Source organism: Lemur catta, chromosome 6 (assembly GCF_020740605.2).
Source record: "Lemur catta isolate mLemCat1 chromosome 6, mLemCat1.pri, whole genome shotgun sequence".
NCBI classification, from domain to species: domain Eukaryota; kingdom Metazoa; phylum Chordata; class Mammalia; order Primates; family Lemuridae; genus Lemur; species Lemur catta.
Window position 1 is genome coordinate 52,072,285 of NC_059133.1, and position 16,640 is coordinate 52,088,924.

General features: G+C 46.8%; 1 protein-coding gene across 2 annotated transcripts; it reads left to right on the top strand.

Moving 5' to 3' along the window:
- The first annotated feature begins 1,950 nt into the window (after positions 1-1,950).
- On the top strand, positions 1,951-16,524 carry DCTN2 (dynactin subunit 2). 2 transcript variants are annotated; one of them, XM_045553535.1, is made up of 15 exons: positions 2,046-2,250; positions 3,149-3,217; positions 9,371-9,376; positions 11,654-11,750; positions 11,943-12,004; positions 12,683-12,781; positions 13,057-13,217; positions 13,406-13,553; positions 13,856-13,921; positions 14,141-14,179; positions 14,337-14,414; positions 14,508-14,579; positions 14,805-14,907; positions 15,023-15,114; positions 16,067-16,524. In XM_045553535.1, exons 1-15 carry the CDS (start codon positions 2,215-2,217, stop codon positions 16,151-16,153), a joined length of 1,215 nt encoding a protein of 404 aa, XP_045409491.1. In that variant the 5' UTR covers positions 2,046-2,214; the 3' UTR covers positions 16,154-16,524. The 2 variants fall into 2 exon arrangements, with proteins under 2 accessions (XP_045409492.1, XP_045409491.1); XM_045553536.1 differs by lacking the exon at positions 9,371-9,376 and having other exon boundaries at positions 1,951-2,250.
- The last annotated feature ends 116 nt before the right edge of the window (positions 16,525-16,640 follow it).

Genomic DNA, 16,640 nt, shown 5'->3' on the forward strand with positions numbered 1-16,640 from the left:
ACGTACACACCAGGTCCCCAGTTGGAGGGAGGACAAACTTCCATTCTGGATTATGGGAATTCAAAAGCAGATAAAATTCTTTTTTTTTTTTTTTTTGCCTCCTAGGTTGGGGCTGGGGTGATGGTGGGCAGGAATACCTTTTGTGAGAGAAACGGAGTTGGAAATCAGTGAACGAAGAGTGATGGTGGAGGTAGGTAAGGCCAGAGGGGCTTTGAAAGGACCTCTAGGGCAAAACTTGCATTTGGGTTTCAGACAGGTTTAGGCACCTACTTAAGTGTTTCCTGTCCCAGTAACTGTTGGACAGAGTTGCAATACCCCAGCCCCTTTCTCAGGCCTTTGTCCTCTGTTTCTCTCCTTTTCTTGGCCAGAAAAAAAGAAAAGAAAAGAAAAGAAAAGAAAAGAAAAGAAAAGAAAAAGAAAATGAGAAAAAAGAAAAAGCCAAGCCCAGAGCTTCCTTGTCCTTCCTCCCCTTGGATCAGACTCCTGCTGCAGAACCTGGGCAGAACCACCGAGAAGCTAGCCCAATTGATTTTTCTCCACGTCACAAGCCTCTGCTGGCCAACAGAGAGCTGGACTGCAGGAGTTGAGGCTCTAGGCCAAGGGGAAGGGAAGGGTGATGGGAGAAGGGAGGAGGGGATGGAGGTTCTGCTTAGCAACTGTCTGGTGAGTGTTTTAGGTCACTTAGACACTATGGGCCAAGGATGAGAGGCTGATGGCCTGGCCAGACAAGACCTAACCACTCAGAATTCAGCTGAGGATGGTTTCACCATGTTGAGCCTCCACCTATAACCCACCTTAAATACTAAGGGAACAGAAAGAAAAGGGTCCAACATAAGGAACTGTTTGGGAAGGCAGTAGGACTATGCAAAAACAGAAGCTTGGGGAGGAGCCAGGAGAGAGAATGACAATGAGTTCCAAACTCAGGAACTCTTCAGTCACTTGGTTTGGCACTATTTCTAAGTGTTGCAGCATCCTGCAAGCTCAGGAAACATCTCGGAAACATCCCAACCTTGGGGCCCCAGGGGCTCCAAGGCGGCATCCTTAGCGAAGGAGTTTCAAAATGCCAGTCGGGAGGAGCGTCTGGTCAGAGACAAAAGTTCACTAGGTGAATTTATGCCCCCACCTCCAAAAGAATAATGTAGTGAGTTTTTCTAAAGCTAGATTTAGTAAGTTCCCAAGGACTGTCTTTTATTATGAGAGTGTATCCTTCCTTCTTTTCTACCAAGTAATAATGGTGATAATAAACAGTAGGCTTTCTATCTGTAATGTATTTGCTTGGTAAAATAAAAAGGTAGCAATACTTGTTTATCCTTAAGATTTGCTGTTTTAATTTTATTTAACCATGAAATTTAAAGGTCTGGGAACTAATACTGAAGTGGTAAAAGTACAGAGTGTTCAAACAGACACAGAGGCACCACTTATCTATTTATGAATTTAAGATAAGATTGCCAGATTTGAAACACACACACAAAAAGCAAGATGCCCAGTTAAATTTGAATTTCATATAAATAATATTTTTTTGCGTGTTTTAGTATGTTCCAAATGTGGCATAGGACATACTTACACAAAACAAAACAAAAACAAAACTCCCCAAACCCAAAAAAACCCCTACTAGTTGTTTATCTGAAATTCAAAGTTAACTAGGAGTCCTGTATTTTATCTGACGGCCCTCACTTGGGAAAATTGCTTGACTTTTTCATTCCTAGCATACACTAAGCGTTTACTAAATTTTACTTCTTTTTGAAGCCCTGGCTGTGCCACATGACTAGCTGTGTGATTTTATCTAGTCACTTAATTTCTAGGAGTCCAAAACAGGAATTACAAAAGTTCTTTCACAGACTTGGTGTAGAAATGAAAGAAAATAAGTTGTATAAAACGGCTCCCCAATGTGCGTTATTTTAGTTCCCCGCCCAAGACCCAGTAGACCAAGACTACATATCCCACAATCCTAAGCGGCGGCCCCATGCCATTACCTCGTTCCCTGGCCTCGTTCTCGCCAATCCCGGCCTCTCCAGGGGGTGTGGCAGCGGGCTGTTCTCGCGACTTTTGCTTTACCCTTCTGCTGTTCTCCTCGTGTCGCGAGACTTCCTGCTACTCTGCCGCTCCCTTTGCCGCCGCCTTAGCCGGGGACCCGAACCCAGCCTCTCCCCTACCCGAATACCGGCCCCGGCTCCACGGAGGCCCCGGTCCCCCCAGCCCTGCCTCGCCGCCGCCATGGCGGACCCTAAATACGCCGACCTTCCCGGCATTGTGAGTACAGGGCCGGCCTCGGCTCCCCAGGACCGCGCCCCCGATCTCCCAAGAGCCCCCGACAGAAACCACCCCGCGACCCCTCCTCTGCCCTAAGGTATCCCGCCGCTCGCTGTCCGACCGGCCGCAGCACCTTCCGGACTCTTCTGACCCGACTGGGCCGGGCAGTCGGACGGCGCACCAGGCCTCTATTCTGGCAGTCGCCGGTTTCTTGGCCCAGAAATCGTCTCTGGGTCCTTACCACTGTATCCTAGTGTTTATACCATCCGTGTCAACGCCTCCGTGCCACCCCAAGTCTCCCCATAAGATTCCCGCATCCCTCCCCCCCCCCAGACACACACACCAGGCCACTTAGTGATGGCCTTCATCCTGCCAAGGAAGAGGTTACCGTGGTAGAACCCTTCTTGTGCCGCCAGATGGGAAACTCTGTTCTTCAGGGAACCTGTATCCTGGCCCCATGCCCCCCGCCATGTACCCTCCTTTTGTGCTGCCCTGCCTGCATTCTCGGGGTGGGGGTTGGGGCACAGGACCTCGAGTACCAAGGTCCTGAGTCACTCTCAACCCTTGTGGTAGGGTAGTGGTATACAAGGCCTAATTTGAGGATAGCTCTCACCTACTTCTGACACAGTGATTGCCAAGGACCTTCCCTCCTCCAGATTCAGGGTAACATCTTTGTTATCACTTAACACCATATACCATCAGGTCCCAGTTGTCCCCACTGTTATCGTCACCCCTCTGAAACATGGGAACTGACATGCTGTTCACACAGCAGGTGGAGGAGAAAGGACAGAATCCTGGCATCACAGCCTGCCTCCATTAGCTTGTTCAAATGGAGTGGGGTAAGGGGTGTTGTTGGGTGCTGGGTAGTGAGGTTGGTGGTCACTGCTTATACCTGCAGGCCAGAAACGAGCCAGATGTTTATGAAACCAACGACTTACCTGAGGATGATCAAGCGGAGTTTGATGCGGTAAGACTATGTGCTGCCACAGGACTCCTCTGGACTCTCTTCCCCAGACAGGCCCTTCCCTTTCTTTGGCGAGCCACAGCAATAAGCGGGTATGCCAACCCCAGCCTGGGTGGTATGTAGGTTGTGGGGCTTGCAAAGGCCTTGCTGGGCTTGCAGCCACCAGTGAGCAGTGTCAGGACAGAGAGTCAAGTCAGTGGAATTACAACTCACAAGACCTATTTGCAAAGCCCTGATCCTTGGGCCTTTTAAATAAAATTGTAATACCTCAAAACAGGTTTGAGGCTAGTGACTGAGGCCTCTGGGTTCTAATCCATGGCAATGAATAATGAAAGGTGAGCACTTATAATAAACTGCTTGAGGTTAGGAAGGCTAACCTTTTTCATAAAGTATATCACTCAATACATGTTCATTAGTTGCTGCCAAGAACTAGACTTTGAAGTATGGAGAAATACTTTTTTATGTGAATATTCAGTATCTACTGGGCAAGGAATAAAAAATGATTTGGAGGTTTTAGAAAGATAAGGGACCTGGTCAGAGCAAAATAAATTTGAGAAAGAACATGAATCTTTCTATCAGCAGAGGAGAGGCTGTGGTAGCACTTTCAGATCCAAAAACTCTGAGGAGGGACAAATTAGCTGTGGACACATTTTAACTATGATGGGAAACATTTAGCATTGTGTTCATTCTATGTTGATTTTTGTGCAATGCACAGGAAGAACTATCCCTGCCCTCAAGGAGCCCCAGACTAATGGGGGAGTTAAGATACATATAGGAAACAAAAAAGCCAAAACTGAGTGAATGGAAATCAACATAGTAAAAACTTTGTGTAAGTGCCAAGGGGGACAAACATATATTAGCATGTTTTATAGGATGTGTTTTAGGTTATGTTATTTCCAAAGAGAGCTGGGCTGGGATCTCAGTAAAGGGGTGACTAAAGAGTCATTGCAGTGAGCGTGTCTGTAAGTCCTGTGGCTATGTCTGTGGGGCTGGTTACTTCTGGGAAATGCTGGTTGCTGGCTTATAACGTATGGCTTGGCGTACTCACTTATTCCATATTTGATTCCCCTATGTGGAAGTGGTTCTTACATTGTGGGAAACACCTTCCCTGTCCCCTCTCTAAGTGGTGTGTTCCTTGTGGCTTCTGTACTTGCTGGCATGTCAGTCTGTCCCCCAAGCTTGAGTATCTTGGAGATAATGCAGATGATACTGTTGCCCAAGGACCTGGGTGTGCACTTGTCACTCCAAGATGTATCTTAGTAGGAAGCTGCCTCTGTCTCCACAGGGTAGGAGTGTATACAGTTGGTTCTCTGTATCCTTGGGTTCCAAATCCATGGATTCAACCAACCATGGATTGAAAATATTTTTAAAAAATGAAAAATAATGCAACAATTAAAAATATACAAATTTTAAAAACGCAGCATAGCAACTATTTACATAGCGGTTACATGGTACTGGGTATTTTAAATAAAATTAAAATATCTCAAAACAGATTTGGGGCTAGTGACTTACTTAGGCCCCTGGGTTGTAGAGATGATTTAAAGTATATAGGAGGACATGTGTAGGTTATATGCAAATAGTTTGCCAATTCATATAAGGGACTTGAGCCACCCGCAAATTTTGGTATCCGAGGGTCCTGGAACCAATCCCCTGGAGATACTGAGGAACGACTGTATGCTGAGAACTTTACTGTTTTACCACAGTTCAGAGACTGTTTGAGTCAGGCCTAGGCCTCTGCCTGTGAAATATCAAGCCTTCATGGTAAGATAATGAACAGAACTCTATTCTTTGTGTGTAACTGTGATACAAGCAAGCAGTATCAGAGCAGTCCCCTTTCCAAACCACAAATACATTGTAATTTTCCTTCTGAAGGTACTGGGATATCTCTTAATAAAAAGAAGATAACACCCATTCCAGGTGTGAAAGAACCCAGATGTGCAGCTCTGATTGGCCGTGTCTCTCCGCAGAGCCTGAGCAGCCTATTTTAGTAGCATCTAGTGGGGTGGCTGATGGGAGAGGACACCGTGAGTGTTCATTTCCTGTGGCGTGTTGCCCGGGATGCTGGATGGCAAATATAAGAGGAGTCGAATTGCCCCCATCTTGTAAGTCTCAGCTAAGCGACTCTTGGTCACTAGGGAGGATTGGGGTGGGTAGACCTTCAGCTGCTTCAGGAGTCCTCAGGGCTGAGATGTTTCCTGATGTCAGCTAATGTCTCTGGCCCCTGCATGTCCCTATGGGCCTTAGGAGGGCAGCTTTCGGGAAGTCAGCTGAGTAATGGCTCTGCCACTGCTCTTAATACTGACGTAAATATGCAACTTGAGGAGCAGTGAGTTGTATGTGTCTGTGAGGCCTGCAATCTCACTAGCAGCCTGTTCTCTTCTTGCCTGCCTGCCCAAGACCTAGCATAAGTGACAGTGCACATCACCTCTCTTGTGGCTGAACCATGAGGTTTTGAATCACCTTCTTAAACCCTGGCAACAGCATTCTCTGCCTTAGTCCCCAGATTATTTTCAACTTTAATTAGTTTTTAAAATAGGTAACGTGTAGACATGGAACAAAAGATTCAAGGCTGGGTAGTGAAAAGTCCTTCTCCCACCTCCCTGCCACACTTAGTTCTCTTCCTTGGAGACAACCAATATGGCTGACTTCTCATGGAACCTTTTGGAGGTCTCCAGATTTGAATTTAAAGGGATGGTCAAGTCGTGTTGACCCTTACAGTCTTTTACCCTCCTTCCTCTGATTTCTCCACTGTGGAAGAAATGGGTTACTGAATGAAATAATGACCTCTAATATCCCTTAAAGATCTTAATTGCTGGCCACGATGACTCATGCCTATAATCCTAGCTCTCTGGGAGGCCGAGGTAGGAGGATCCTTGAGCTCAGAAGTTCGACACCAGCCTGAGCAAGAGTGAGACTCTGTCTCTACTAAAAATAAAAATAATAAGAAAAAAAAGATGTTAATTGCTAGTCTAACTTACTAAACATAAAAGTTTTGCAATTCCCATAGTGGGGAGGATGGGGAAGGAAAGTAAAAGATTTAAATTTCGCTAGATGATCCTGATTTCTAGTATCCCTTTAAAACAATTTTAGCAGGAGATAAAATATTCTAAAACAGGAATGGTCTAGGAAACTGCACAGGCTGGCCCTTTCCTCCTCAATCTGGGAAGATATCTTTGCATTTCAGACACTCCTGGGTTGATTGGGGCAGTGGCTTGTTTGGTGACTTTTCTTAAGATTTCTTGTTAGGAAAGCTAATTCCCACATGGAATTTCTTCCCCCTTGGGCCCATAGCCTGCCTTGGGTCCATAAGGCATTCTGCTCATGGCTTTTGAACTGCTGGACCAAGGGAAATAAATTAAGAAAGCCTCACTAGAAATAGGATTTAGTTTCTCTTTTTATGGCATAACTACCCCCAAGCCATGTAAGAGGGGAAAAAATGACCTAGCCATAGTTCAGTGGGGCCCTGGCAGAGGCTTCATTTCTCCAAAAAATAGATACTACTGGGCACTCCTGAGATGAGAAACAGTAGGCTCTCTTCCTTATAGTTTAGAATATCATAGAGTATGCTTGATTGTGTTCATTGACTGTTGGCGCACTTGAACTTACCTGAGTTTTTCCTAATGCTTCCCCCATCCTCCCTTCTCACCACCTTGCCTGGACACTAGTTTGCACAAGTAAGACCATTCAATGCTTCTTCTCTGCATGTTTTTTTCATCTGCCATCTCGCATGCAATGCTCTGCCACTGTGCTATTGTTGTAGCTAATCGTTTTAAATTCCAACAAGTCCCTAGCTGGGTCACTGAGGGGCCTTCTGGCCTTATGTTTAAAGATCATTAATCAAGGGTTAGAAACACAACTATGATCCATAAATCCTTGTCTTTTCCCCTTGTGGGGTCTGCAGAATAAAACTGTCCGGTGGAGAATGGGGTAGAAACATGGAGGCTATGAATGCTTTTGAACATGAGGCATTTAGGGGCTGGAGTTAGAAGGTGGTTGCCTTTCTCCTCCTCAGGCCGAGATGGAATTAAGAGATTGTTTTTATGGAATGACTTTTAAGCCTTCACTTCTTAGCTGTATGTTTATTATCCCTGAAAAAAATCTTCTTTTAATATTCCCCTATGCTAGGCCTTCAGAGAGACGTAAGTGGGATAGGAAGGAGGTGTTATATGCAATTTTAAGATAATAACCTGGGTTATTTGTGCTTCTGTAAGTCTTTGTGTTTCTGTACCCCTCCTTTAAAAAGGGTCAGCATTATGTTGTCCATCCTGGACAGTTTTATTCTACAGCTCTGTTCATCTTCCTTGTCATCATGGTTCTGAAGTCCCCCTGGCTGCATTGTTGGCATAGAGCCTGAATAAGCTCAGAGAGCAGCAGTGGCCACCTCCTGTCTGACTTAGAACTTGAAGTCTTGCCTCTGAGGCACACCCACTTAGCCAAACAGCCCTGGGGAATTCTGGGAGTGCATTAATGAACGGGACTGGGAGTCACGTACCAAGTGATCTGGTACCTGGGATCAGGGCACTTGAAATTTTCCAATCAAGGTGGCTGTAGTGTGCTAGGTTTCCATGGTGACTGTTACTATTCCAGGTTTCAGGAATTATGCCTAAAATCTCATCATCCCTCAGTCAATCCATAGGACAGAGCTGGAGGTGGTATATACTATTTGTAAACTAATATACCAGTTTTCCTTTTCTTTGATTTTCTGTCCTTCCTGTTCTGCCCATTCCTCATGGTTTGAACTTGAACTTATGGCCCATTGTCCTCTCTCCTTGAGTTTCTCCCAAGCTGGGTTTAGCTTGGTGGGACAAGTCAGAGAAAGGTATAATGTGTGTACTTCTGTGTGTTTGCATGTGTGCACCTGTGAGTGCTTATGCCTACTCTGTGCCGAGACATCCCAGCCTAGACCACAGGACCTGGAGCTACCTCTACTGTGACTGAAAGAGGAATCTTGCCTAGGGTGGACCCAGGCATCAGCCAGGGAACAGAGAGATTGAGGGTCAGGTATATCAGGCTGAAATCTTGGGTCAGGAAGCACTTGTCTTTATCCCACCATGGATTTGCATATTCACATAACCATCCTCAACTCTCCACACTTCCATCTGAGCTTTCAACAGAGCTCCTGGAAAGGCAGGGCATACCACTGGATTTCCTCCCCTGGCAGTTCTAAACCAGTCTTGCCTGAAAGTGGGATCCTTGTACATGTAGCCTGGTCTCAAATAAGGCCTCTTTGAAATACTCTCACCCTTCCACCCTCCAACCCCTGTGAATCTTGTGAAGGGCTGAAGAAACATGTTTTTCTGCACATGGGCTGGCAGCTGTGAATCTTGGTGTCCTCTGGACTCTGTGCTAGCACATCATGGCAGAATTGCTCTGGACCCCTTAGAGCTGCAGGGTGAGTTACCAACCACTCAAAGAGCATGTAAACATGCCAGGCTGTGTGAGGGACCAGGATTTGCTCTACCTCTCCTCTGGCATCAGGAAATGAGAACCGGGCTGCACTTTGGTACTTCATCTTTCCTTAAACTCATCATCTGTACCCAACATATTTCGTTCTGCCTAACCTAAAGTCATATAAGACCACCCTCATCATAACTGATTCTGCCATCCAAATGTCTGAGTTTTCACAACTAGGGAAACCAAGAGTCAGGAAGACTTGGGCCATGAACTAGTAAGAGGAACTCCTACCTAGAGAATTGTGGACCTTCTATCAGCTGCAGGTCCTCAGAATCTCTGTAATCTCTGCTTCGTGTTCTACCATTTCTGTAGCTTCCCTCCCACCTCAGCCTTCTCTTCCACACTTTCCTATCCCGTGCCATGAGCTTGTAACATCTAACTCCTAGTTCTCAGATGATCCTGATTGCTGCTGTTAATGGCAAAGCTTCATGACATCCTCACCACCAGAGAGGAAAGGGTCTCATGCTCTTTCTTTTGGAGTATGTGGTGACCCCAGCTGAAATTTCTTGGACACCCCCCCCAAATTTTGCTAGGCTCCCCTGGGGCCCTGTGATGCAGTGTGTTTGAAGACTGTCATGTAGTGCATGTGATGATTTGCTAATAACAATTTTGTCTTTTTTTTTTTCCCCTCCCTCATCCCCATTCCCCCACTCCCTTTCCTTTTAACTCTTTTGACTTTCTCACCTCTGGGGAAACCACAAGGAGCTGGTAAGAAGCCTGACCTTTCATCTGCTTTTTAACGGGGTGTGCTGTGATGGGCAGTTGTTTCTCTATCCTTTTGTCTCTACTAAATCTTTTCCATTCCTCTGTTCAGTCCCACACCCACCTGACAGCGTTTTCCTAGCTCACAAGTCACTGTAATATTGCTGCCCCCAACCCACACCCCAGATCTTAGAGACACTGGCGGAGTAGGTGCCACTGGAGGACTAGAGTGTGTGCTGCCCAGCTGAGTCTCCTGGGGCCACAGCCTCAGAGAGGCTCCAAGAGGATGTCAGCGTCAGGCAGCGCTTCTGGCCTGGAGCGTGCTCCCTACAGTAGGCAATAGTGGAGGGAAAGCGCTGTCCAGAACCTCTGAAACTCACCTGCTGTGTGTTGACTCCTTTTTACTCCTTTCCCTACTTAGGAACATAAATAAGAAAGTAGGTTCTCATATGCATAGTGGCTTAACAGATGGTAGCTGTGATTAACTTCTTTCCTTGGTCTGTAGGTTATGCCTCCCGTTCCTCTTTTTTAAGAGAATTTAAAAGAAAAAAAAAGTGGATTTCTACCTCATTGGCCTTGACTGGGGGCTTTCACAGGAAGAAGTGGCATATTCCTGAGTATGAACTTAGGGAAGATGGTTGTCTAGCCTGAGCCTTCTCAAAGCATTTATAGAGGCCAGAGACCACACAGCTATTTGGCTGGTGGGTCTTTTCAGAGAAGGTTAAAGAGACACTCATTTGGGACTCAAATGTCTCTTTCTCCAGGCACTTGCATATGGGACATTGAGCCCTTTTGTTTTTCCTTGATCTTGCCCCTCTGCCCAGCAATTCCCTGAAGAAGAGATAAATGTCAAAGTTAATACTTTCTCCTTTCCCCTCTCCTCCCTTATTTTTAAAGCTGCCACCCACACTGATTCCTTTTCTGACTAATAGCAGAGCAGAGATGAAGGAAGGAACTCCCTTCTGTCTGCTGCTCTTTCTCCTGCTCTCCCTCCATTTCTCCGCTCACCCCTTCTCCCCACATACCACACAAGAAGGGGTTCTCAGTCCTGACTGCAGATTAGAATCACCTGGGTAGCTGGCCCTACCCCAGAATAATTAAATCAGAATCTACAGAAATGGGTCCAGGCCTTTAAAAAAAAAAAAATCTCTAAGTGATTCTAATGTGCAGTCATGGTTGAGAACCATTGTCCTAGGAAAGAAGACTCACTATGCCTTCCTCCTGTAGAAGGTGGAGATATCGTCCCCAACCAAAAAGGACTCCTGGGTCTCCTTCCCCTTCCTTCAGCACTATCCTGGGAGCTGTCAGGCTTCTGACAGTTGAAGGAGGGACATGCAGTAAGAAATGCCCAGTCTTGGTGGAGTTAATTGGAATCTGAATAGCAACTAGATGTCTAGTAAAGAGAGTGCCTCTCTGCTTCAATTTCTAGGGTGAAGTCTCTTCCACTCTCTCTATTCTGTCCCCTGGTTATGGAAGAGCTTCAGTGCTTGAAGCACAGCAGAGAGGGGTCAGGGAGCAAAAGCAGGTGGTGCAGCTGCTCTGTGAAGAGGTGCTGGGCTATCTCCATTTCAGGGCTTACGTGTGACCCTTGCCCAAGGGTGCTCTCGGCAAGCAGATATTGCTTGTGTTTGTTGCTTGTAAGATGTCCCTTAAAAAATAACCCAGTATGACCTTGCCTCTTCTCCCTATCCATGACTTCTCTGGCCTTAGGGCAATCTGGAAACCAGGCCTCTGTTCAGGCCCTCTGCCAACCTGCCTTTTGTAGCTGGTGTCTTACCTTCAGTCGGTTTAAAGTCCTAATATTCACACTCAGAGCTAGTGTCCTGATTATCTGCCTTCCCTATTTCCGTCCAGCAAGAATGGGAGGTCAGCTTTAAAATGGACTTGTTCACCGGGCAAGGAGATTTACTTTTGGGAGGGGGAGGTTAAAAGAGGTCAGGTTGGTTTCTTGCCTTGAGTGCATGGTGTGTGCCAGATAACTGGGAGGGGTGGGGTGGGGTGGGGAGATGGGGAGGCTTATGTACAGAGAGGGTGGGGAGGTTATGCTGCCTCTGTTCCCAGTTGAATCAGGGTGTTAATATTTATACAACTGAGGCTCCAAATTTACCAGGAAGCTTCAGTTTCTTAGGTTGAGCCTGGGTCAGCAGCTTGGAATAGAGCCACCTTTCTTCCCCCTTGGAAAAGTAGGGCCCAATTTCTTGATGGTTTGGGGATTTTGTGGGATAGAGGAAGTTATAGCATGAGAATGAGTCTGCTGCTGGCCTAAACTACCTGTTCCTGCAGGAGGAACTGACGAGCACAAGTGTGGAGCACATCATTGTCAATCCCAATGCTGCCTATGACAAGTTCAAAGATAAGAGAGTGGGGACTAAGGGACTTGGTGAGACTGGGCTGGAAGTTGGGTGGGGGGAAGCCTGGAGGACAAGCATAAGAAGTGGCCTCCTGTCTTCAGGTCTTAGCGACTTTTGCCCTGGGGAAAGGGTCCTTCATGGAGATCTCTTATGGTGGCTCTCAGTCACCTGAGACCATGAGCCCTAGATAGGCCCTCACTTCCGTCTCCTTTTCTTGGCAGATTTCTCAGATCGTATTGGAAAGACCAAGAGGACAGGATACGAATCTGGAGAATATGAGATGGTTTGTTTGTGTTGATGAGAATGGTGTGGTGATCCTATCTAGTGGGCATTCAGGAGGGTGATCAAGAGATACAATCGGGGCCGGGCGCGGTGGCTCACGCCTGTAATCCTAGCACTCTGGGAGGCCGAGGCAGGTGGATCGCTCGAGGTCAGGAGTTCAAGACCAGCCTGAGCAAGAGTGAGACCCTGTCTCTACTAAAAATAGAAAGAAATTATCTGGCCAACTAAAACTATATATATAGAAAAAATTAGCCGGGCATGGTGGCGCATGCCTGTAGTCCCAGCTACTCGGGAGGCTGAGACAGTAGGATCACTTGAGCCCAGGAGTTTGAGGTTGCTGTGAGCTAGGCTGACGCCACGGCACTCACTCTAGCCCGGGCAACAGAGCAAGACTCTGTCTCAAAAAAAAAAAAAAAAAAAGAGATACAATCGGGATCCTGAGTTTCTCTGGTGGGGGCATCCTGAGGAACACAGCAGGATGCGGTTGAGGATGCTCTGCCCCCTACTGTTTGTTCTGGAGGGTATCTAGGCCTCTGGCTGGCTCCGGTTCTTCTGTACTCCGGGTGTTGTGGATTCTGAGTTGGATGTGATACCCTTATGAGTTAGGCCCAGAGTTTGGATAAATTGTTGAGGCTCCTTGTAATGGGAGGTATGATGTTACCCTCTGCTTGTTTTCTAGCTTGGAGAGGGCCTGGGAGTGAAGGAGACACCCCAGCAAAAGTACCAGCGACTACTGCATGAGGTCCAAGAGCTGACAATTGAAGTTGAGAAAATCAAGGTAACTGTAAACTCTATTCTCCCATCTCTGCTGTGAATTACTTAGCAGAGGAAGACCTCTAGTAGGAGAAAGCTTCCCTAAGCTCCTAGATAAGGGGGCTAAGGTTTCCAGAGTTTAGGTATACACATGCATCTTCATTCAGTGCTATAGGTGGGCAGTCTATTATGCTAAAAGCCATCCCAGTGAGTTCCAGCCACAACTACCGTTAAGGGCCTTGATCCATTTTTTTTCTTGATTCATTCTTGCCACCCTCTGTCTTCCTCTTTTCATACCAGACAACAGTGAAGGAGTCAGCCACTGAGGAGAAGCTGACCCCTGTGGTGCTGGCTAAACAGCTGGCAGCCCTGAAGCAGCAGCTGGTTGCCTCCCACCTGGAGAAGCTGCTGGGACCAGATGCTGCAATCAACCTTACTGACCCTGATGGAGCTCTGGCTAAGTGGGTGCCCTACTTTGTTGGAAAATCATTGCTGATTGGGTTGTGGAGGTACTCAGCCAGCTACTGACAGGGATGCTAAAGGGAAAGGTGGCTTAGCTGCTCCTTAATGCTGACTATGAGGCAAAAATGAGAGAGAATGATTGGCCCTCATCCTTCAAGTCATGACATTACTTGGTCTCCTGACCTAGGCGCCTACTGCTACAGCTAGAAGCAACAAAGAACAGCAAAGGGGTTTCAGGGGGGAAAACCACCACTGAGACCCCTCCAGACAGCAGCCTTGTCACATACGAACTACATTCTCGGCCTGAGCAGGACAAATTCTCTCAAGCTGCCAAAGTAAGTGTGTATATAGTGTTGCCTGGGGAGATGTGGCACTAGAGATTTTCCTGCCTCCCTCCAAGGGCTCAGACCTGGGAGGAGGGTGCTAGAAAGCTGCTAATTCCTCGTGATGTCTCATTCTCTCTGTTTCCTTTGCCCATCTGCCTTCAGTTAGGATTTAAGATTGTGGCTAGGGATGTGTTCCAGGACAAGGGGTCCCTTGGAGCAGGGAGTGGAGGGGAGTGGCAAGCAGGATCTTATTCGTCCCACTGTAGCAGCAGGGAGGTGGGTGGCAAATCTCACCTTCTTCCTCCCCCCAGGTTGCAGAACTTGAGAAGCGCCTGACAGAGCTGGAGGCAACTGTACGCTGTGATCAGGATGCTCAGGTCAGGTGCTCTCCTGTACTTAGTCTGAGCCTTGGATCCTGCACCCTGAGCCCTAACATCCACAGCGTTCCACATAAGCCTAGGAGGAGGAGTCAGGAAAGGGTTTCGTTTACAGGGATCAGCCAGTGGGTTGCCAGCTAGAACTAGGAAGAATGGGAGAAAGTGATAATCACATAGAGATATAAAGACTGCTGATTTCTACCCTCCCTTTCCCACTAGAATCCCCTTTCTGCAGGTCTACAGGGAGCCTGTCTTATGGTAAGTTTGGAAAGAACTGGAATGTTTGGATTACAGAGGGGATATTGGCATTGGGCTTGCTTTGAGAATTATTTTTAGGTCTGTAGCTATATATTAACTCTAGTGGAGTATGGGAGGCTTCCTCTTACCCCTTCATGATGCTTGTTCCCACCCCCAGGAGACCGTAGAGCTGTTGCAGGCAAAGGTGAGCGCCCTGGACCTTGCAGTTTTGGACCAAGTGGAGGCTCGGCTACAGGTATTAAATGGAGGGCAAATTGGATTATGGGCAGGTTGGGACTTAGGAAGCCCTGAATGCCCTTACTGTCAACCTTAAAATCTGTGCTTTCAGAGTGTCCTGGGAAAGGTGAATGAGATTGCCAAGCATAAAGCCTCTGTAGAGGATGCGGATACGCAAAGCAAGGTCAGGAAGACACCCCCTTCTTCTTACCCCTTTCCATTCCCTCAGGTTCTCTTGAGTAGTAATATCAAATCATGAGAACACGCTGATTTCGCAGGTCCCTGTGTTCATAAGCTCTTAGCTGAGAAAGGGCATTGCTTCCCTCAGCCCAGTTCTTTCCCGGGTGCAGTGAAGTAGCAGTCAGCACTGCCTCAGCCATCCCCTTTGGGCCCTGCCATGTCCCTTTAGGTGCACCAGCTATATGAAACCATACAACGCTGGAGCCCCATCGCCTCCACACTTCCTGAGCTGGTGCAGAGACTTGTCACCATCAAGCAGCTGCATGAGCAAGGTGGGAGAACAGCTGCCAGCGGTGCTAAGAGAAATTGAAAAGTGGGCAACTTTTGTTCCCCTCCCTCTTATCTTGGATTCTGGTCTCAACCATATCTTTCTTTCTTCTTTTGTAGCCATGCAATTTGGTCAGCTCCTGACACACTTGGATACCACCCAGCAGATGATTGCTAATTCCCTTAAGGATAATACCACCCTCTTGACCCAGGTGTGTGCTTCTTTATTGATCTGCCCTCTTTTTCTCCTGCACATGCAAACTAGGTTCTCCAGCTTTCTCTCCTAGGTTTCTGCCTTAGCCCACTTTGTAGCATGCTGTTGTGGCAGGGGGTCGGTTTGAGTCTCCAGACTGTTTTTCAATGGTTGTGGGATCTTTGACAGAAGACATTCATAGCAATTAATTTAACCGATGTACCTCCATCTTTTCATTTGGAAAATTATACCTCCATTGGAGTTATGTGGATTAAGACAAAGAATATAGGCAAATTGTTAGGAGTTAGTGGGCCTGTTTTTTTATAAAACCTACTCTTTTCCTCTGTAGTCTCTGCTTAGCTTTACCCAGATGCTCCTGAACACAGCAGACTGGAAAAAATACGGGTTTTGAAATCAGGAGCCAGCCCCCAATCTGGTTCTGCCATTTCCTTTCTGACCCTAGACAGTGACCCTTACCTTGTTCCTTCCTTTTTAGTAAAGCCTGGCACATAGCAACTCCTCAATTTTTGTTGGAGGCACTGTTCTTAGTGTTGGAGGGAGCATTAAAGTTGAGAGTCCAATATCACAGGACCATCAAGATTAATGAAAATATATATAAAGGACTTGGGATAGTATCTTCTTCCTCTAAAGCAGTTTGCTAAAATTTTGAACCGGTGAAACTCTCATTTCAGCAAAATCTTATTTGGCTCTCATTACATAAAACAGATAAAAGAACTGTTCTGGTTGAAGGCAGGATAGGAATTTTCAAGATTCCTGCTTGCTTGGCAGACCCTGAGCTAGGTCCATCGTACTCTAGGGGTAGTTTGAAAACTGCTGCTATAAACATGCCTGCTCTAGGGCCCATAAACTGTGCTTCCATTTCTTTTTTGTCTTCTCTAAGAGAATTTCTTTAGGTCCTCATCCAAGTTAGCAATTGGACCAAAAAATAAAACCTCCCTACCACTTTGTAGGTGCAGACAACCATGCGTGAAAACCTGGCCACAGTTGAAGGGAACTTCGCCAGCATTGATGAACGGATGAAGAAGCTGGGAAAGTGAGCACCTTTGGGAACTGGAGAATAGGGGTAACCCCTACCCCTCTGAACTCTCTTAACAGCTTACATAGGGTTTCCCCTTCATTATAATTCTCGCATCCCATCCCATTTGACACTGGGGGCAAGGGTTCTTCTTGCATGTGGGGTTTACACCCCCTCCCCTGATGAATACAGAGTGGTAGCTGGGGGATATTAGATGGTGTTCTCCCCTCAGGCCCAGGGGATAAGGACATGGGTCCAGCCACATGCCAGCTCATGTCCAGTACTACTTTGCCTGGTGTGGGGAAGGATCGGGTCCTTTCCTCCAACACAGCTTCTGTGGCTGACTGTAATACTGTACAACTGTTTCTGACCATTAAATGCTGTTGTACTCTGTGTGGCCTCTGCTGTATTTCCTGGGGAAGAGGCAGCACTGAGACACAGACAGACATTCATAGCATAATAGGCAGTCTAAGCCACTCTCTACTACATGAGGATTTAAATTGTAACCT

What these genes read in the sequence shown, in the direction of transcription:
- DCTN2 (XM_045553535.1), top strand. Translation starts at nt 2,215, where the DNA reads ATGGCGGACCCTAAATACGCCGACCTTCCCGGCATT. An exon ending in AGTGGGGACTAAGGGACTTG is followed by an intron (nt 11,751 to 11,942) that starts GTGAGACTGGGC and finishes TTTTCTTGGCAG; the next exon opens with ATTTCTCAGATCGTATTGGA. An exon ending in CAAGCAGCTGCATGAGCAAG is followed by an intron (nt 14,908 to 15,022) that starts GTGGGAGAACAG and finishes CTTCTTTTGTAG; the next exon opens with CCATGCAATTTGGTCAGCTC.